The sequence below is a fragment of the Leptodactylus fuscus genome, chromosome 3, assembly GCF_031893055.1.
Source record: "Leptodactylus fuscus isolate aLepFus1 chromosome 3, aLepFus1.hap2, whole genome shotgun sequence".
Classification (NCBI taxonomy): domain Eukaryota; kingdom Metazoa; phylum Chordata; class Amphibia; order Anura; family Leptodactylidae; genus Leptodactylus; species Leptodactylus fuscus.
The window spans coordinates 237,801,225-237,818,361 of NC_134267.1; the positions used below are offsets into that span (position 1 = coordinate 237,801,225).

The 17,137-nt window shown below is 44.4% G+C and overlaps 2 protein-coding genes across 2 annotated transcripts; both read right to left on the reverse strand.

Annotated features, from left to right (window-relative positions):
* Positions 1-7,007: 7,007 nt before the first annotated feature.
* Positions 7,008-7,931, reverse strand: LOC142198616 (taste receptor type 2 member 116-like). The gene has a single exon (XM_075269646.1). It carries the CDS (start codon positions 7,929-7,931, stop codon positions 7,008-7,010), a length of 924 nt encoding a protein of 307 aa, XP_075125747.1.
* Positions 7,932-11,273: 3,342 nt separating this feature from the next.
* On the reverse strand, positions 11,274-12,188 carry LOC142198617 (taste receptor type 2 member 140-like). The gene has a single exon (XM_075269647.1). The coding sequence runs from the start codon at positions 12,186-12,188 to the stop codon at positions 11,274-11,276; it is 915 nt and encodes a 304-aa protein (XP_075125748.1).
* Between the last annotated feature and the right edge of the window lie 4,949 nt (positions 12,189-17,137).

Here is a 17,137-nt window from a genome sequence, read left to right on the forward strand (position 1 = left end):
GGCATCAAGCGCCGGCCGCCTTGGCCCCCGGCAGAAAGCCGGCAGACCGGACCGCCGGCTCCAGGTACATAACACCCGGATACACGCACAGGGGGAGAGAACCTCCCCCCCTCCACCTGTCCTGCCCTCAAGACAGAAAAAAACACAGAGGTCCTCTGTCCTTTTATAGGGGAAGGCTGATGTGATTAAAAGTTCCGCCTGTCCTAAATGGCTCACAGGGGCAGGAATACCCCATACGTTGTGCTGCTGTTTGGCGCAGGGGAATCACATTTATACAGGAATAGAGTGTTTGTGCATCAAGTATTCGCTTCTTCACTGCCCTATATCACCTGGACACTTCTACTAACCCCTTCCTCGCTCTAGACTACTAGGGATGTCTACGTCGACCTCATCATGGAACCAAATCACTAGATGCGTCCCTGTTAATTATAATACCACCTTAGAACCCAAGAATTTAGCATAATAAACATTTTCCATAAAGACATGCCCCCAACACCACTCTAGTGACAAGATTATAGTGACCCTATCACTCTCTGCAAAACAACTGTATATGAAATGTGGTTTCTGTCTCACAAGGGAACATGAACCAGCGATCTGCTAATCCCCAATGCAATGTAAAGCAATAGCTTCTCTACGTGCAATAGAAAAAGGCATTCAAGGGGCCATTGCTCGGCTGGCAGAGGGGATTGTGGGGTCGATCTTGTCCCCGAACCACCCAGTGGCCATGTTTGCTATTGATCATGGCATCTGTTGGGTTAGGCCACCAGGGGCTTGTAGTAGTTTCCAATTCCGGCAGCTAGTCCTGGGTCTTGGCTGTGTAATAGAGCTGTAACCAGAAGTAATGCCACATGCCGTATGAGCACTGAACCAGCCTATGAGGAGAACTGTAATATCTGGCAGACATTGCCACTGTGTCCACAGCTACTATTATATCCAACCTCCAGGCCTTTGTCCCAAAGAGCTGCTGCAATAACCTTACACTCTCCAACCTGAAGATGTTCCTTTATAGTCTTACTGAAACTTAGTGACTTGTTTGTTCTGTTCTAATATTTAGTCATTGCAACATTCCCTGTAGTCTGAACGCTTAAGAAGTTTTCTTCCATTCACTGAGGTTAGACTCTGACTGAAAGACAACGTCACCCGGACCAACCTTACGGATCAGAGCAAGGAACAGCTAAACCATAGCCCGTGCAGTCCTCGTAGAGATGAAGAGAAGGAGAGATGTGGTGCACTGCTAGGTAATGAAGGGGAGGGGGATGTGAGATGCAGGATGGAGAGTGTGTGTCTGTGTGTGAGTGTGTATGTATGTGTGGTGTGGAGGAGGGGAGAGGACAGTGTCCTGATATCTGTTTATTAGGAGCAGGGGGAGGTCAGTGTCCTGATATCTGTGTATGAGGAGAGGGGAGAGGACAGTGTCCTGATATCTGTTTATTAGGAGGAGGGGGAGGTCAGTGTCAGTAGCTGGATCAGTACTCTACACATTGTTTGTATTCAGACTTGCCTGCAATTGCTGTTACTAATGACTGTCTAATAGTAGTCAGGGGGCGCTCTGTGTACTGTATTGTATTGTATTGTATTGTATTGTACTGAAGGGGAGGGGGGGTGAGATGCAGGATGCAGAGTGTGTGCCTGTGTCTGAGTGTGTATGTGTGGTGTGGAGCAATTAAGGAGCAACAGTAACCTAGGGGCAGAGATGGAGGGGAGGACATGAAAATGGGGTAGAGATGAGGGGTGCATGAAACTGGGGGCAGATGGAGGGAGGACATGAAACTTGGTGCAGGGGCCACTATGGGGGATAATACTGTGTGCAGGGGCCACTGAGGGACATAATAGAGCGCGCAGGAATGCGGTGGTGGGGGGGGGGCATCGGTCAGTCAAGGTCTTCGGTGTCGGTCGGGGGGGGGGCATGTCAAAAGTTCGCCATGGGGCCTCGCCATTCCTAGTTACACCACTGAACGTTAGGCAACCCCAAGTTCAACCAAATACTTCAACCCACTTAATGTCTTAATGCAGCCAGAAACAACAAGCATGTATATGTGAGGCCACCTCAGGTTCCGGTCCAAAATACGGGTAGCTGCGGCTGGATGCCGGTGCAGTGCATCCAGTCGCACACTCCGCTCTGGATTAGGCCTAAATGAATGGGCCTAGTCAGGATTGTGTGTCTTCAGGTGGATGTCGCGAGGTGAATCCACCTGAAAGAATGAGCATGTCGCTTCTTTTTCCGGGAGCCGGAACAAACGGCTCCCACAAAAAAGAACTGACCGGCTCCCATTGATTTCAATGGGAGCCGTCTTTTGGGTCAGGATTTTGAGGTGGATACACAAAACATCACATACATAGTAACAGCACAAGGGTTGGCTGAACTTTCTAGTCTCGCATATACATACTGTATATACATTTCTTTACGAGATACTTTTCATTACGATTAAAAATGATCCAAATATCAGTCATTTCCACAATCTCCTGTGTTATTAATCCTCCTCGCCCAGGAAATGTAACTATAACAGTTATTCTAAGACTACTTGTCCAAAGACTGAGAACATCTTCAACTTCTTCAAATTCTTGCAAATGTCTATAGATGAAGAGACATCCATTGCTCTATCAGTTCAGTGAGCTGTTCTCATAGAAGCTTACACCGGACACTGCTGAGCTGACAACTGGCGGCTGATATTATAATGTGCAAATACAAGGAGAGATGGAAAATGACCACAGCTATTAATATCTATACAAATAATTCCAGAGGTACAAATTTTACTAAAGCAGGACTGAGGTTTATGTAAAGCATCAGAAGTTTTTCCATTTGTTAGCTTATTCCTGTATCGAAATATGAAAGCCGAGCAGCTTCTTGGACAGCTGTTTGTTTGGTCTCTTGTGTTCTCATCACTTGGCCTATTCTTATCTCCATGTTGTATTTCCTCCTTGACATCACTCTTGAACTCTACCAATATCTGCTCTGACCATTTGACCCCTTCATGAGGACCATTTTAACACATTGAGGAGCCCGGGAAAAAATGGAAACATTATTGATGATTTTATGTATGTGTTTTTACTAAGTTTTTGGCGCAAATCTTTTGGTGCTGTGACCTGGACCATGGTAAACGTCTGAGTCACAAGGCCAATAAACTTCCCGGATGTGTTCAGAGGGGTATTACAGAAGAATACCCTTGGGACTAGGCTCAGAGGGGTATTACATATTCTCGCTATGTGACAATCAGAGAGCAAAAGTATAGTATGCGCTCAGATTGATTGGAGAGGGGAGAACATGGACAGAAGTCCTCGCTACCATCCTGGGGTCACACACTGGTTATGCACAAACAATTATTTCTCATTGTCTCTGCAGCTCTGCTTCTTCCCTCTACTTGCTCCTTCACAGCTGCAAGTTGCTGCCTGAGGCAGGAGGGGGAGAACACTGTAGAGCCCGATATCACAGGATCAGTTAGAGCTATGAAGATGGGAATCTCTAAAATGACACCAAGATCATCATGATAGCCCTTATGAATTTGGAGCAATTTGCTGTTAAAACCATTGTCAGGAATTGAGATCTCAATACCGAACATCTTTTTCATGAGAAAATCCCTCCAGATCTGTAAGGACTATCATGATGATCTTGGTAGATAAAGCTGTATATAGCTTCATTGGTAATGAAAATGGCCAAAACACACCATTTTCTGGGAGGCTTTTTTTAAGCGCTGAAATTCCACACCAAATTCCTCACCATTTCCTTCCATGTGAATGCACCCTTAGAATGGCTTATTAACCCTTCAGTAGCAAGCATAAAGCTGGAAAAGTTTTTTTTAAAAAACTGACAGTTTCTTGCAACCGGGTATTTTTCACTTCTGGCAATGGTTGCACTAGTTTCAGGAACAGTCTTACGCTGTGAGAGCATTCTGGGATTTGTAGTCTTATTAGTTGGAGGACACTAGTAAAGAGTATGTAGAATAATACAGACAAAGCTACGCTAGGTGTAAGGAAATCACTGTCAGGGAAACCTGTGAACGACTGCAGAGACAGAATGCAAATGTCTGCAGGATTTGTGTGGATATTTTCCATCTCTTGCTACATATTGTGCTCAGGCTCCCACAGAGTTTATTCAGCACACAGATTATCTTCTGATTTGCATTAATGGCTGAGGTTTTACATTGTATCAATAGGAAATGTTTATCTCAGAGCTCAGGTGACATCACATCCAGGGTTCATAGTATATATATAAGGACCAGGAAGAAGGACCGCACTTCACCAGATATCAAGATAACCAATTTATTAAAGTTCAGCAGCAAACGCATTTCGGGCATAGGTCGCCCTTCTTCAAGTGCAAAGGAACTGCCGTGATGGGGGCTCAGAGTGTGTCTGCTTGCCTGGATGGCCAGATGTGTCTGTTCATAGAATGACAAGCCTGTATATAAGGGTCATGGAGTGTAATGTCACCTCTAAGCGCCATCATACAGGTCACCTATAGGATAAATCTAGTGCACCTATATATTTCAGTTGGAGTATACGCAGTATGGTAGGATCTCTCTCACTTTGGAAGAGGCCACAAGAGCCCATGAGCAAAGACCAGATGCCAGGAAAGGTGAGAGAAGATGAGTATTGTCCGAACCTCCCCAGGACGTTTCCTACTATATTATGGGATCTGAAACATAGTGGGCTTGGGATGAAGGTTTTGATTTGTGAGGTGAACATTTACAATGGTTGGCCCATCACCAGTGTTTGCTTATCTGTAGTGTCCTCAGGTTACTTTTGATTGAGGGTCGGGATGTTGTTGTCTCTGTTAAAGCAGCAAAAACTTGTACAATCCCATCACAAAGAGTGACCCGAGGACTGAAACCAAATTATAGCTTTATTTATATATATGAGTACAAGCAGGAGAGGAATACAAAGGGAATACAAAGGGCCGGGGCTCTCCTAGAAAACTAATACACAAAATACAACAGCATCAGAAACTATATAATAAACTATATAATAAACTATACAATAAACTATATAATAAACTATACAATAATCTATACAATAATCTATACAATAATATATGCAATAAACTATACAATAATCTATACAATAGACTATACTATAAACTATACAATAATCTATACAATAATCTATACAATAATATATGCAATAAACTATACAATAATCTATACAATAATCTATACAATAGACTATACAATAAACTATACAATAATCTATACAATAAACTATACAATAATTTATACAATAAACTATACAATAATTTATACAATAAACTATACAATAGTTGCTATACCTATGTGTTTCTCTATAGCGTTCCATTTTATAACGTTCCCTAAGCTCCTCTGTATTATAAATCCCTCTGAATATCTGACTACAGGGAATCGGTTATTCTAATAGTAACTGTCCCAAGACTGGGAACATCTTGGACTTTCTAATTCTCCTAAGTTTCTATAAATAATGTTCTATAGCAGTGTTACTCAAGCTTTCAACCTTGAAATATCTTCTAAGTGATGAAAAGTCCCATCTGAGTAACCCCGAAATAGTAATAATAAGTAGAGATGAGCGAGTAGTGTTCGAACGAGTAAGTGTTCGATCGAATACTACGGTATTCGAAATACTGGTACTCGATCAAACACTACTAGCTGTTCAAAGTTTAAGGTTCGATGCAGAACCAGCGTTGATTGACAGAATGCTATACATTGCCAATCAACGCTGGTTCTTCTCCTACCTTTAGAAGTCTTCTCCGTGCAGCGTCCCCACGGCGTCTTCCGGCTGGAATTCACACTGCCTAGGCATCCGGCCTCGCATGCGCAGTTTGCTCTACCTAGGCCCCGATGCCTAGGCAGAGTGAATTCCAGCCAGAAGAAGACGCGGGGACCCTGCGCCGGGAGAAGACTTCAAGGAAAATCCAGCCCAACCGTAACTCGTGGACTTGGTAAGTATAATTTTATCGAATTTTGCCTACCCCTGAAATGAGCATTTCCCCCCATAGACTATAATGGGGTTCGAAATCCGTTCGAACAGTCAAACAGTGAGCGGCTGTTCGAATCAGATTTCGAACCTCAGACATTTTAGTGTTCGCTCATCTATATTAATAAGCACTGATAACAGTCAAGGCCTCTTCAGTGTCCCCATACATAGTAATATGGCCGCATTAGTGCCCCCAATATAATTTGATGGTCCACACAGTGTCTCCATGTGTAGTATAATGGCTCCATCATGTAGTATAATGGCTACCATATTGCTTCCTGGAGACACTGTACAGAGAATTTAGAGCCCAGGGACCAGTTCTTAGGGTCTTTATCAACTCTGTGGTGGCTTCAGCGATCTTCTAAGGAGTGGCCTGCTGGGGGAGAAGTATATCAGCAGGGGATATGAATAGGCTCGACAGGATGATTAGAAGGGCAAACTCCACACTGTGCTCTTACACCCTGTGATATGTACATTACAAACTGAACTGCATGCAGTCACCCCTGCTTAGCCCAGGATGAACCCCGAGCCCCTCCATCATTACTTTGCAGTTACTGGCACTCAGGTTAGCTGCATTCATCTCTCATCATCTTCTCCATACGTCTTCTCTGTTTGGGGTCTGCTGTGATGTCAGCACTCAGTGCCCAGAGCAGAGAGATAGTGGGAAAGTGGTAAGAAGAATGGTAAGTGATAGAAGTAGTTCAGCAAGAGCCTCTATATCAGTACTGATGGAAGCGCCCATTGTTCTTCTACAGTAAGGATGGTGCCAGTGGTCATATGTGGGCATCCTTCCTGGACGTAAGAGACCTGTATGCACTATAGCATGTAATATAGACCAGAGGTTCTTAGTCATGACATGTACCCCGAGAACTGTGAAGCGAACCCCTTGGAGTATGCCTGCGACAGATTGGGAACCATCGTGTATAGAATTAGTAGCTCAGTGCCCCAATATACTTCTATCCTATTGTTGACCCAATCCTATCCTACCAAGATACAAACCTAACAATGAGGCAAATTTTTCTTATTGTTGCTGTAGATATACACATAGCAGATTCACATTCCCATCTGTATTACTGGGACACCGTCTCCACCGGAGCTCTGCGGACATGACATTTTCCACTGATCAGACGGATCACATTGGAGACCTGACTTCGTAGTTTAACCGTCGCATAAATCAGATACATAGAATGGAGGGTTGGAAAAATCTGCCAAATAAGGTAAATCCCCAAATAGCCAAATACATTAATACAGTATGTGTAAGTCTTCTCAATAATGATAAATACAGTGGAGCAGAAAAGGGAGAATCCGGTGAACTTGATGGTCTTATAGTAAGTATCCAGGTGACTTGTTCCATTTCTTTCGGATTTCATTCGACGTATGTGATGAAGAAGATAGATGATGAGCAGGACTGATGACATTAGGAAAATGAGGAGGGGTCCGATCCTAAAAAATATCATTATTAAGACCCTCAAACCAAAGAAAACATTGTCATATGTCTCCTGGGTTAAGTTGTAAGATTTACTGAAGGAGAAGATCAAACTGTAGGTCAAAATGTAGCTGAGAGGCACAAACATGGAGACCAAGGTCAGAAGAAAGACTTTGTTCAATACAAGGCACCTTAGTCCTAAAAAGAAGACATTGTGCAAGGTGGAGATCTTCAACCAGAAGATGATGGAGAGCAAAGCGGACAACCAGATGTTGGAGTAGACAAATGAATACTCAAGCACAGCAACCACTGTAAAGACCAAGATACTCTGTCCAGGAAAGTAAGTATATATAATGACATACATCAGGCATACACCCTGGAATAACATCCTGGTGATCCCGAGGGAGGTGATGACTTGGTCGGTCTTGGACACCGGTCTTCCTTTCTTCCACTCACAGATGGTCACAGCTACAATAAACACATTGATAAGAAATCCAGCCAGGAAGGTAAGTCCTGCTGCCACCACCAGAACTTGGTATTGTATGGTTGGAGATGAAGAGACATCCATTGCTCTATCAGTTCAGTGAGCTGTTCTCATAGAAGCTTACACCGGACACTGCTGAGCTGACAACTGGCCGCTGATATTATAATGTGCAAATAACAAGGAGAGATGGAAAATGACGGCAGATATTTATATCTATACAAATAATCCCGGAGGTACAAATTTTACTAAGTACCATTGAGGTTTATGTAAAACTTCAGATGAAAAATTTTTATGTCATTGTGAGTTTTTCAAAGCAGTAATCTCATCTCAGTTACTACATACCTGTACTGCCCTCTTTTGGTCTAGCCATGGACATACACAATTTGCTGAAATACAAAGGTCAAGCACACGGGGCTTCCAGGTTCTCAAACCCATCATGATAGCTGTCCTATGTTTTCCACCATACATGGTGAAGATGACATTTTTTGCCTTATTCCTGTATCCAATAACCAGATGACATTGGACCAGTTTGTTGGCCATTACTGGAGCCGGTCTGCACCAAAAGTCTGATTTTGTCTGAACCAGTTTGATCCAAACTGGAAGTTGAAATTTTGTTAAAACAATTGTGTAAGACGTTCTGAGAACTCCGAGGACTCTATGTAACTCCTTTCTAGTTCTCTAACACAAGCACAGCTTTATTAATATCAAAGGGACAATAACATTTACGACTATGGGTAAATGAGGGGGTAGGAGGTGGCAAATAAGAAAGTAGAGCGGAAAAGGAAGAATCTGATGATTGTCTGTTTTGTAGTAAGTATCCCGACGTCCTATTGTGTTCCTTTTGGATTTCCTTTGATTGACGTCTGATATAATTTGCAAAGGGGGTGGAAAACGACGGCAGCTATTCATATCTATACTAATATCTCTAGCAGTTTGGAATTCAGGTTCGGCCAATTCTGATCAAAAGTTTGATTTCTAGCAGTCTAACACAAAAATATCAAGTGTATAGTGTATACAACTTCAATGTAAAGGTAAAAAAAAACCCTCAAATATACCAGGTTCAGTGTGTTATTTCCTACCTATCTCATTCTATCTGAGACAATCCTATCTGTCTAATCTCTCCCCACAATCCGGATACCTTCTCTTTCTGCCTGAAGTTTTTATAATGCAATTGAGTCACCAGTGACCTCTGACAGATTGTCCTTTTTCAGGAGAGCTGCATGCAAAGCATTATGGGTAAATCGTCCTTGTTCCTGAGGTCATGTGATCTTTCATCTCTACTTTCTCCATGATGGCCACCATTTTAAACAATTTGTAGGAATCAAACTACAAGCTCAGAGTCATTCTAACCCAAAGTTTTTGAAACATTTGCACGGAATTCGATTTGTTCATCTTCAATTGTCATTGACATTTCCCAGGTTCTTGATCATAGAGATGCTTACAGTTACCCATTTCCTTGTCCTAGACCTCCAGAAATGTTTATATGGATCACATTACTGTCCTAGACCAATGGGAACAATAGTATTAGCGGTGGTGTGTAGGCATACTTGGCTAACCAACTAACTAACTGGCTAAAGCATACTTGCCGATGCTCCCAAAATGTCTAGAAGGCTCCCGCTATAAGGAGTGACCGCCCAGCATTCCAGAAGAGTTCACATAATGGTGGTCATAATATAAGTGACATGGAAGCCTTGGGTACCATTAATGTGATAAAAATGAACATGGCTTACCCCACAGTAAGCTGGACTACGCTTCGCTTGCCGAGCCTTCCAGACTCCCATTGCAAAATGTTGCCAAGTATAAGCTAAAGGATGGAGTTGCCAAGAAACAATGAACTTCTCTCATCTTCTAGAAAACTCAGAGTAAGAGCCACTTCCATGTACACAACACCATAGGAATTGCGGATTAACTCTTCAATAACCAACTTAAAGCTAAAAAAGTGGAAACAGTTGACAACTTGCGGGTTCTTTTTAATTCTGGAATGGTTGTACTAGGAACACTCTGTATGGAAATCACCATCTGTGACCTGGAAACCTCTGAACGACTGCAGAGACAGAATGCAAATGTCTGTAGGATTTGGGTGGACACTTTCCATCTCTTGCTACATATTGTGCTCAGGCTCCCGCAGAGTTTATTCAGCGTACTGATTATCTTCTGATTTGCATTAACGGTCGAGGTTTTACATTGTATCAATAGGAAATGTTTATCTCAGAGCTCAGGTGACATCACATCCAGGGTTCATAGTATGACAAGCCTTAAAGCACATAAAGGCCCCTTCAATGACCCTACACATAGTAAAATGGCCATATCAGTGACACCACTGTAATACAATGACCCACACAGTGCCACAACTTTAACATACTTGCCCACACAGTGTCCCCAATATATAGTATAATGTAGTATAATGACCGAAACATGTATGTATAATGGAGTTCAGTTGTACTGTAGTATAATGGCCACCACATTTCCCCATGTGTAACATACTGGACCACACATTTCCCCACATGCAATATAATGTCCCCCACACTGTCTCTGTATATAACATAATGTTCTCCACAGTTCCCCCATGGATAATACAATAGCCGCAACAATACTCCCACATGTAACATAATGGACCCCAAAGTGCCCACAGACCCATGTTTTATCTATATTGCATGCTGCACTATACGTAGGTCCCCCTTGCCAAGCCCAAGTCCTTACTTAAGTGTACCACTTACGGTATGTCAAAGATTGAGAACCATTGTTCTAAAGCAAATGCGTAGAATTAGTAACTCAGTGCCATAATATACTTCTATCCTATACTGGACCCATTTCTATCCAACCAAACACAACAACTAGACTCATTTTGCTTATTTTTGTTGTACATTACTTTTGCATTTCCTATCAAAACACCATAGCACAATCATATTAAATGATGTGTTAATGGAAGACTGTCTTCCCCGGAGCCCTAAGGACATGACACCTTCCACTGATCACACGGACCACATTGGAGATTTGACTCCGTAGTTTAACTGTCACATGAATCAGATACAAGGAATGGAGGGTCGGAGAACTCTGCCAAATAAGGTAAAGCCCCAAAAAGCCAAATACAAGACGACAGTGTTTGTAAGTCTTGTCAATAGTGACTGAGAAAGTGGAGCAGAAAAGGGAGAATCCAGTGAACTTGATGGTCTTATAGTAAGTATCCAGACGACTTGTTCCATTCCTTTCGGATCTCATTTGTCTTATGTGATGGTAAAGATAGAAGATGAGCAGGACTGATGAAATAAAGTAAACGAGGAAGGGTCCAGTGGTCAAAAATATGAGCAATAAAAACCACACACCAACCAAAGCATTGTCATATGTCTCCTATCTAACTCCAGTCTGATTTTACTGTTTCTCATTTCGCTTGAGTACACATGAAGATTTATATTCCGATCCTTACTATTACGACACTGTCTCCACTTGAGTTTTGGGGTCATGACATCCTTTCTTCAACAGAAGAACCATATTGGAAACCTGGCTCCGTAGTTTGACTGTCGAATAAATAAGATACATGGAATGGAGGGTTGGAAAAATCTGCCAGAAAAAGTAAAGCCCCAAAATGCCAAATGCATCGAGGCAGTATGGGTAAGTGCTCATAACCATGACATAGAAAGTGGAGCAGAAAAGGGAGAATCCGGTGAACTTGATGGTCTTATAGTAAGTATCCAGGTGATTTGTTCCATTTCTTTCGGATCTCATTTGTCTTATGTGATGGTAAAGATAGAAGATGAGCAGGACTGATGAAATAAAGTAAATGAGGAAGGGTACGGCACTAAAAAATATGATTATTAAGATATCCATGCCCAAGAAAACATTTTCATATGTCTCCTGGGTTGAGTTGTAAGATTGCCTGAAGGAGAATATCAAAATATAGGCCAAACTGTAGCTGAGAGGCACAAACATGGAGACCAAGGTCAAAAGAAAGACTTTGTTCAATACAAGACGCCTTAGTCCTAAAAAGAAGGCATTGTGCAAGGTGGAGATCTTCAACCAGAAGATGACGGAGAGCAAAGCGGACAACCAGATGTTGGAGAAGACAAATGAATACTCAAGCACAATAACCACTGCATAGAACAAGATGCTCAATTTATATAAGTCCCAAATGACTTTCAGCAGGCATACACCCTGGAATATCATCCTGGTGACCCCGAGGGAGGTGATGACTTGGTCGGTCTTGGACACCGGTCTTCCTTTCTCCCACTCACAGATGGTCACAGCTACAATAAACACATTGATAAGAAATCCAGCCAGGAAGGTAAGTCCTGCTGCCACCACCAGAACTTGGTATTGTATGGTTGGAGATGAAGAGACATCCATTGCTCTATCAGTTCAGTGAGCTGTTCTCATAGAAGCTTACACCGGACACTGCTGAGCTGACAACTGGCCACTGATATTATAATGTGCAAATAACAAGGAGAGATGGAAAATGACGGCAGATATTTATATCTATACAAATAATCCCGGAGGTACAAATTTTACTAAGTACCATTGAGATTTATGTAAAACTTCTGATGAAAATTTTTCTATCATTGTGAGTTTTTCCAAACAGTAAACTCAGCTCAGTTACTACATACCTGTAGTGCCCTCTTCTGGTCTAGCCATGGACATACACAATTTGCTGAAATGCAAAGGTCAAGCACACGGGGCTTCCAGGTTCTTAATGAATATTACTTTCCTATGTTCTCCTAAAGATTCAAATGTTTCCCTTTTTCTCATTTCTAAATATCTAGATGAGGCTGGAGCAGCTTGTTGGCCAACTCTTATAGTTCACTGTCTTGCATTCTCATAAACCTGAACTGTTCCTATCTCTATGAGAACTTTTCTCCATTTGCCCTGACATCAGTTTTTTTCTCTATTCCTCCGTGTTCTGACCACTCACTAGTTACAGAATGGAAGACATGGTGTCCACATCTTGAGAAATTTGTGGTGGGTGTTGGAAAACCAGCTTTGGAGTCCCTCGATCCTGGCAGTTTGGTCCATTTTATCCAGAAACTGAGGCAGGGAAGGGGGGGGGGGGGGTCTGTAACCAGTGAAGGGGAATGTGTGACTTTGTCGTTTCAATAAGGCGGGTGGACAAGTCCGATTTCGAGAGAGATATTCCCGGGGTGGGTGCCAGCAGACATATTAGAGAGGGTGATAGATGAATAGTGGAGCTAATAACATGTTGGATTGTTTATTAAACTGCAGACCAGTAGGGGATATAAGCAGGGTCGGACTGGCCCACTGGGACACCGGTGAATCCCCCGGTGGGCCTCTCCCCCCGACTATACTGCAGCTCATTTTAACAGTCTAAAATCATAGGCAGGGGCCCGATCTGCATGATCATGGGATGGTTAGGGGCCCGATCGGGGCCCTGACATTCCAATCGGGCCCCTGCCTATGATTTTGTGTGTGTGTTTGCAGCATGGGCTAATAGCAGCCAGCGCAGGGCTGCAGCTGTGATAGAGGACGCTCCGTGCTCAGGAAGCTTTCCCCCTCCCCCCCTCCTTCTCTGGCTGCTCTCTGCCCACCAATGAGAGGGTGAGGAGAGCCCAGGAGGTGGGGCTTATCCCTACACAGAAGATGGACCCTTCCGAGCTGCTGCCATTTCCTTCACAGAAGAGAAGGAGCCGAGGAGAGCTCCAGCAAAGTGAAAGTAATAAAGAAACCACCAGGTACATGAGGTTAGTCTGCCTATTAATGTCAGGCATTTGGGGTTATTATTTTAATAACTCCATTTGCCTCATATTAATAACAGTTAACCCCATCATGTCCATCACATTAACCCCTGTGTGCTTCACATAAGGGTTACCTCCATGTCTCACATATCAGTAAAACTTATGTGAAGCACACAGGGGGTTAATGTGAGGGACATGATGGGGTTAACTGCTATTACTATGGGGCACATGGAGTTACTAAACTGTAATGTACGTGACCAGACCTTTTATCTTCAATTGTGGCTTGTTTGGTTATTCTGTTTACGCTGGGTTCACACCAGCGTTTGGGTCTCCGTACTCAGGTTTCCGTCTTCTGCATGCAGAAGACGGAAACCTGTAATGCCGACTCCGGCCGTGAGACCGGCCGCGAAACCAGTTTTTTTAAACTGTACACAGAGTACTGCATGTCCGACTCTGTGTCTGGTTTAAAAAAGCCAGTTTCGCGGCGAAGAGCTTAAATTGCTAACCACCGCTCACGGCCGGAGACTTTTCAAGCTCATTCAAATGAATGAGCTTGAAAAGGTGTCGGCAGGTTTCCGTCTCCTGCCCCTGTTTTGTGCAGGAAACGGAAACGTTTCAGAACGGAGTACGGGCGCACGTGTGAACGAGCTTTTATTTTCTTATAAAGAATTTATAAAAAAAAAAAGTATGGACTATTATATTTCAATGGTCCCGTACATACGGCCATTGTTTTTGCGGCCGTGTGTCCTGGCCAAATTGAAGAGCTGTAAATTATGGAGCAGGTCCTATATCTGTCCTATACCTAGACCTTTCATGTCCTCAGAGATGGGTGGTATTATATACCACTAGAAAGCCGAGCGTGCACTGAATTCACTGCGCTGCCAGCTTTCACGGTACGTGCCCCTGTGCTGGAGGTATTGGTGCTATTAATTTCGTTCAGCAAGATCTCTCCACTGTCAGAAGAGTGGGTCTCATAGCTCAGCGCCATTGCCGGGAAGAGCCAATCGCGCTGTGCTGTGAGAGCCGGGAGGAACTCCCCCTTCCCTCCCTGATAATGCTCGTCTATGGACGAGTACTGCGAGCAGAGGGAGGGGGTGTTCCTCCCGGCTCTCACAGCACAGCGCGATTGGCTGTGCTGTGAAGAAGGACGTCTCTGACTGTCAGAAACGCCCTTCTGACCATAGAAGAGTTACGGTACCGGACCGTAAGCTCTTCACACTGGGCCCAGATCGGGAAAGCCGACAGTGCGCTGAACTCAGCGCACTGTCAGCTTTCCGGCAGTATATAACACTGCCTGTGGGCAAAATGGTGAAAGGTCCTCTTTAAAGGATTTATCCATCTTTATAATATTGATGGTCTGTCCTTAGGATAGGGCGTCAATATTACATCTGTGATTAGAGATGAGCGAACACTAAAATGTTCGAGGTTCGAAATTCGATTCGAACAGCCGCTCACTGTTCGAGTGTTCGAATGGGTTTCGAACCCCATTTATAGTCTATGGGGAACATAAACTCGTTAAGGGGGAAACCCAAATTCGTGTCTGGAGGGTCACCAAGTCCACTATGACACCCCAGGAAATGATACCAACACCCTGGAATGACACTGGGACAGCAGGGGAAGCATGTCTGGGGGCATAAAAGTCACTTTATTTCATGGAAATCCCTGTCAGTTTGCGATTTTCGCAAGCTAACTTTTCCCCATAGAAATGCATTGGCCAGTGCTGATTGGCCAGAGTACGGAACTCGACCAATCAGCGCTGGCTCTGCTGGAGGAGGCGGAGTCTAAGATCGCTCCACACCAGTCTCCATTCAGGTCCGACCTTAGACTCCGCCTCCTCCGGCAGAGCCAGCGCTGATTGGCCGAAGGCTGGCCAATGCATTCCTATGCGAATGCAGAGACTTAGCAGTGCTGAGTCAGTTTTGCTCAACTACACATCTGATGCACACTCGGCACTGCTACATCAGATGTAGCAATCTGATGTAGCAGAGCCGAGGGTGCACTAGAACCCCTGTGCAAACTCAGTTCACGCTAATAGAATGCATTGGCCAGCGCTGATTGGCCAATGCATTCTATTAGCCCGATGAAGTAGAGCTGAATGTGTGTGCTAAGCACACTCATTCAGCACTGCTTCATCATGCCAATACAATGCATTAGCCAGTGTTGATTGGCCAGAGTACGGAATTCGGCCAATCAGCGCTGGCTCTGCTGGAGGAGGCGGAGTCTAAGATCGCTCCACACCAGTCTCCATTCAGGTCCGACCTTAGACTCCGCCTCCTCCAGCAGAGCCAGCGCTGATTGGCCGAATTCCGTACTCTGGCCAATCAGCACTGGCTAATGCATTGTATTCGCGTGATGAAGCAGTGCTGAATGAGTGTGCTTAGCACACACATTCAGCTCTACTTCATCGGGCTAATAGAATGCATTGGCCAATCAGCGCTGGCCAATGCATTCTATTAGCGTGAACTGAGTTTGCACAGGGGTTCTAGTGCACCCTCGGCTCTGCTACATCAGATTGCTACATCTGATGTAGCAGTGCCGAGTGTGCATCAGATGTGTAGTTGAGCAAAACTGACTCAGCACTGCTAAGTCTCTGCATTCGCATAGGAATGCATTGGCCAGCCTTCGGCCAATCAGCGCTGGCTCTGCCGGAGGAGGCGGAGTCTAAGGTCGGACCTGAATGGAGACTGGTGTGGAGCGATCTTAGACTCCGCCTCCTCCAGCAGAGCCAGCGCTGATTGGCCGAATTCCGTACTCTGGCCAATCAGCGCTGGCCAATGCATTCTATTAGCCCGATGAAGCAGAGCTGAATGTGTGTGCTAAGCACACACATTCAGCACTGCTTCATCACGCCATTACAATGCATTAGCCAGTGCTGATTGGCCAGAGTACGGAATTCGGCCAATCAGCACTGGCTAATGCATTGTATTGGCGTGATGAAGCAGTGCTGAATGTGTGTGCTTAGCACACACATTCAGCTCTACTTCATCGGGCTAATAGAATGCATTGGCCAGCGCTGATTGGCCGAATTCCATACTCTGGCCAATCAGCACTGGCTAATGCATTGTATTGGCGTGATGAAGCAGTGCTGAATGTGTGTGCTTAGCACACACATTCAGCTCTACTTCATCGGGCTAATAGAATGCATTGGCCAATCAGCGCTGGCCAATGCATTCTATTAGCGTGAACTGAGTTTGCACAGGGGTTCTAGTGCACCCTCGGCTCTGCTACATCAGATTGCTACATCTGATGTAGCAGTGCCGAGTGTGCATCAGATGTGTAGTTGAGCAAAACTGACTCAGCACTGCTAAGTCTCTGCATTCGCATAGGAATGCATTGGCCAGCCTTCGGCCAATCAGCGCTGGCTCTGCCGGAGGAGGCGGAGTCTAAGGTCGGACCTGAATGGAGACTGGTGTGGAGCGATCTTAGACTCCGCCTCCTCCAGCAGAGCCAGCGCTGATTGGTCGAGTTCCGTACTCTGGCCAATCAGCGCTGGCCAATGCATTCTATTAGCCCGATGAAGTAGAGCTGAATGTGTGTGCTTAGCACACACATTCAGCTCTACTTCATCAGGCTAATAGAATACATTGGCCAATCAGCGCTGGCCAATGC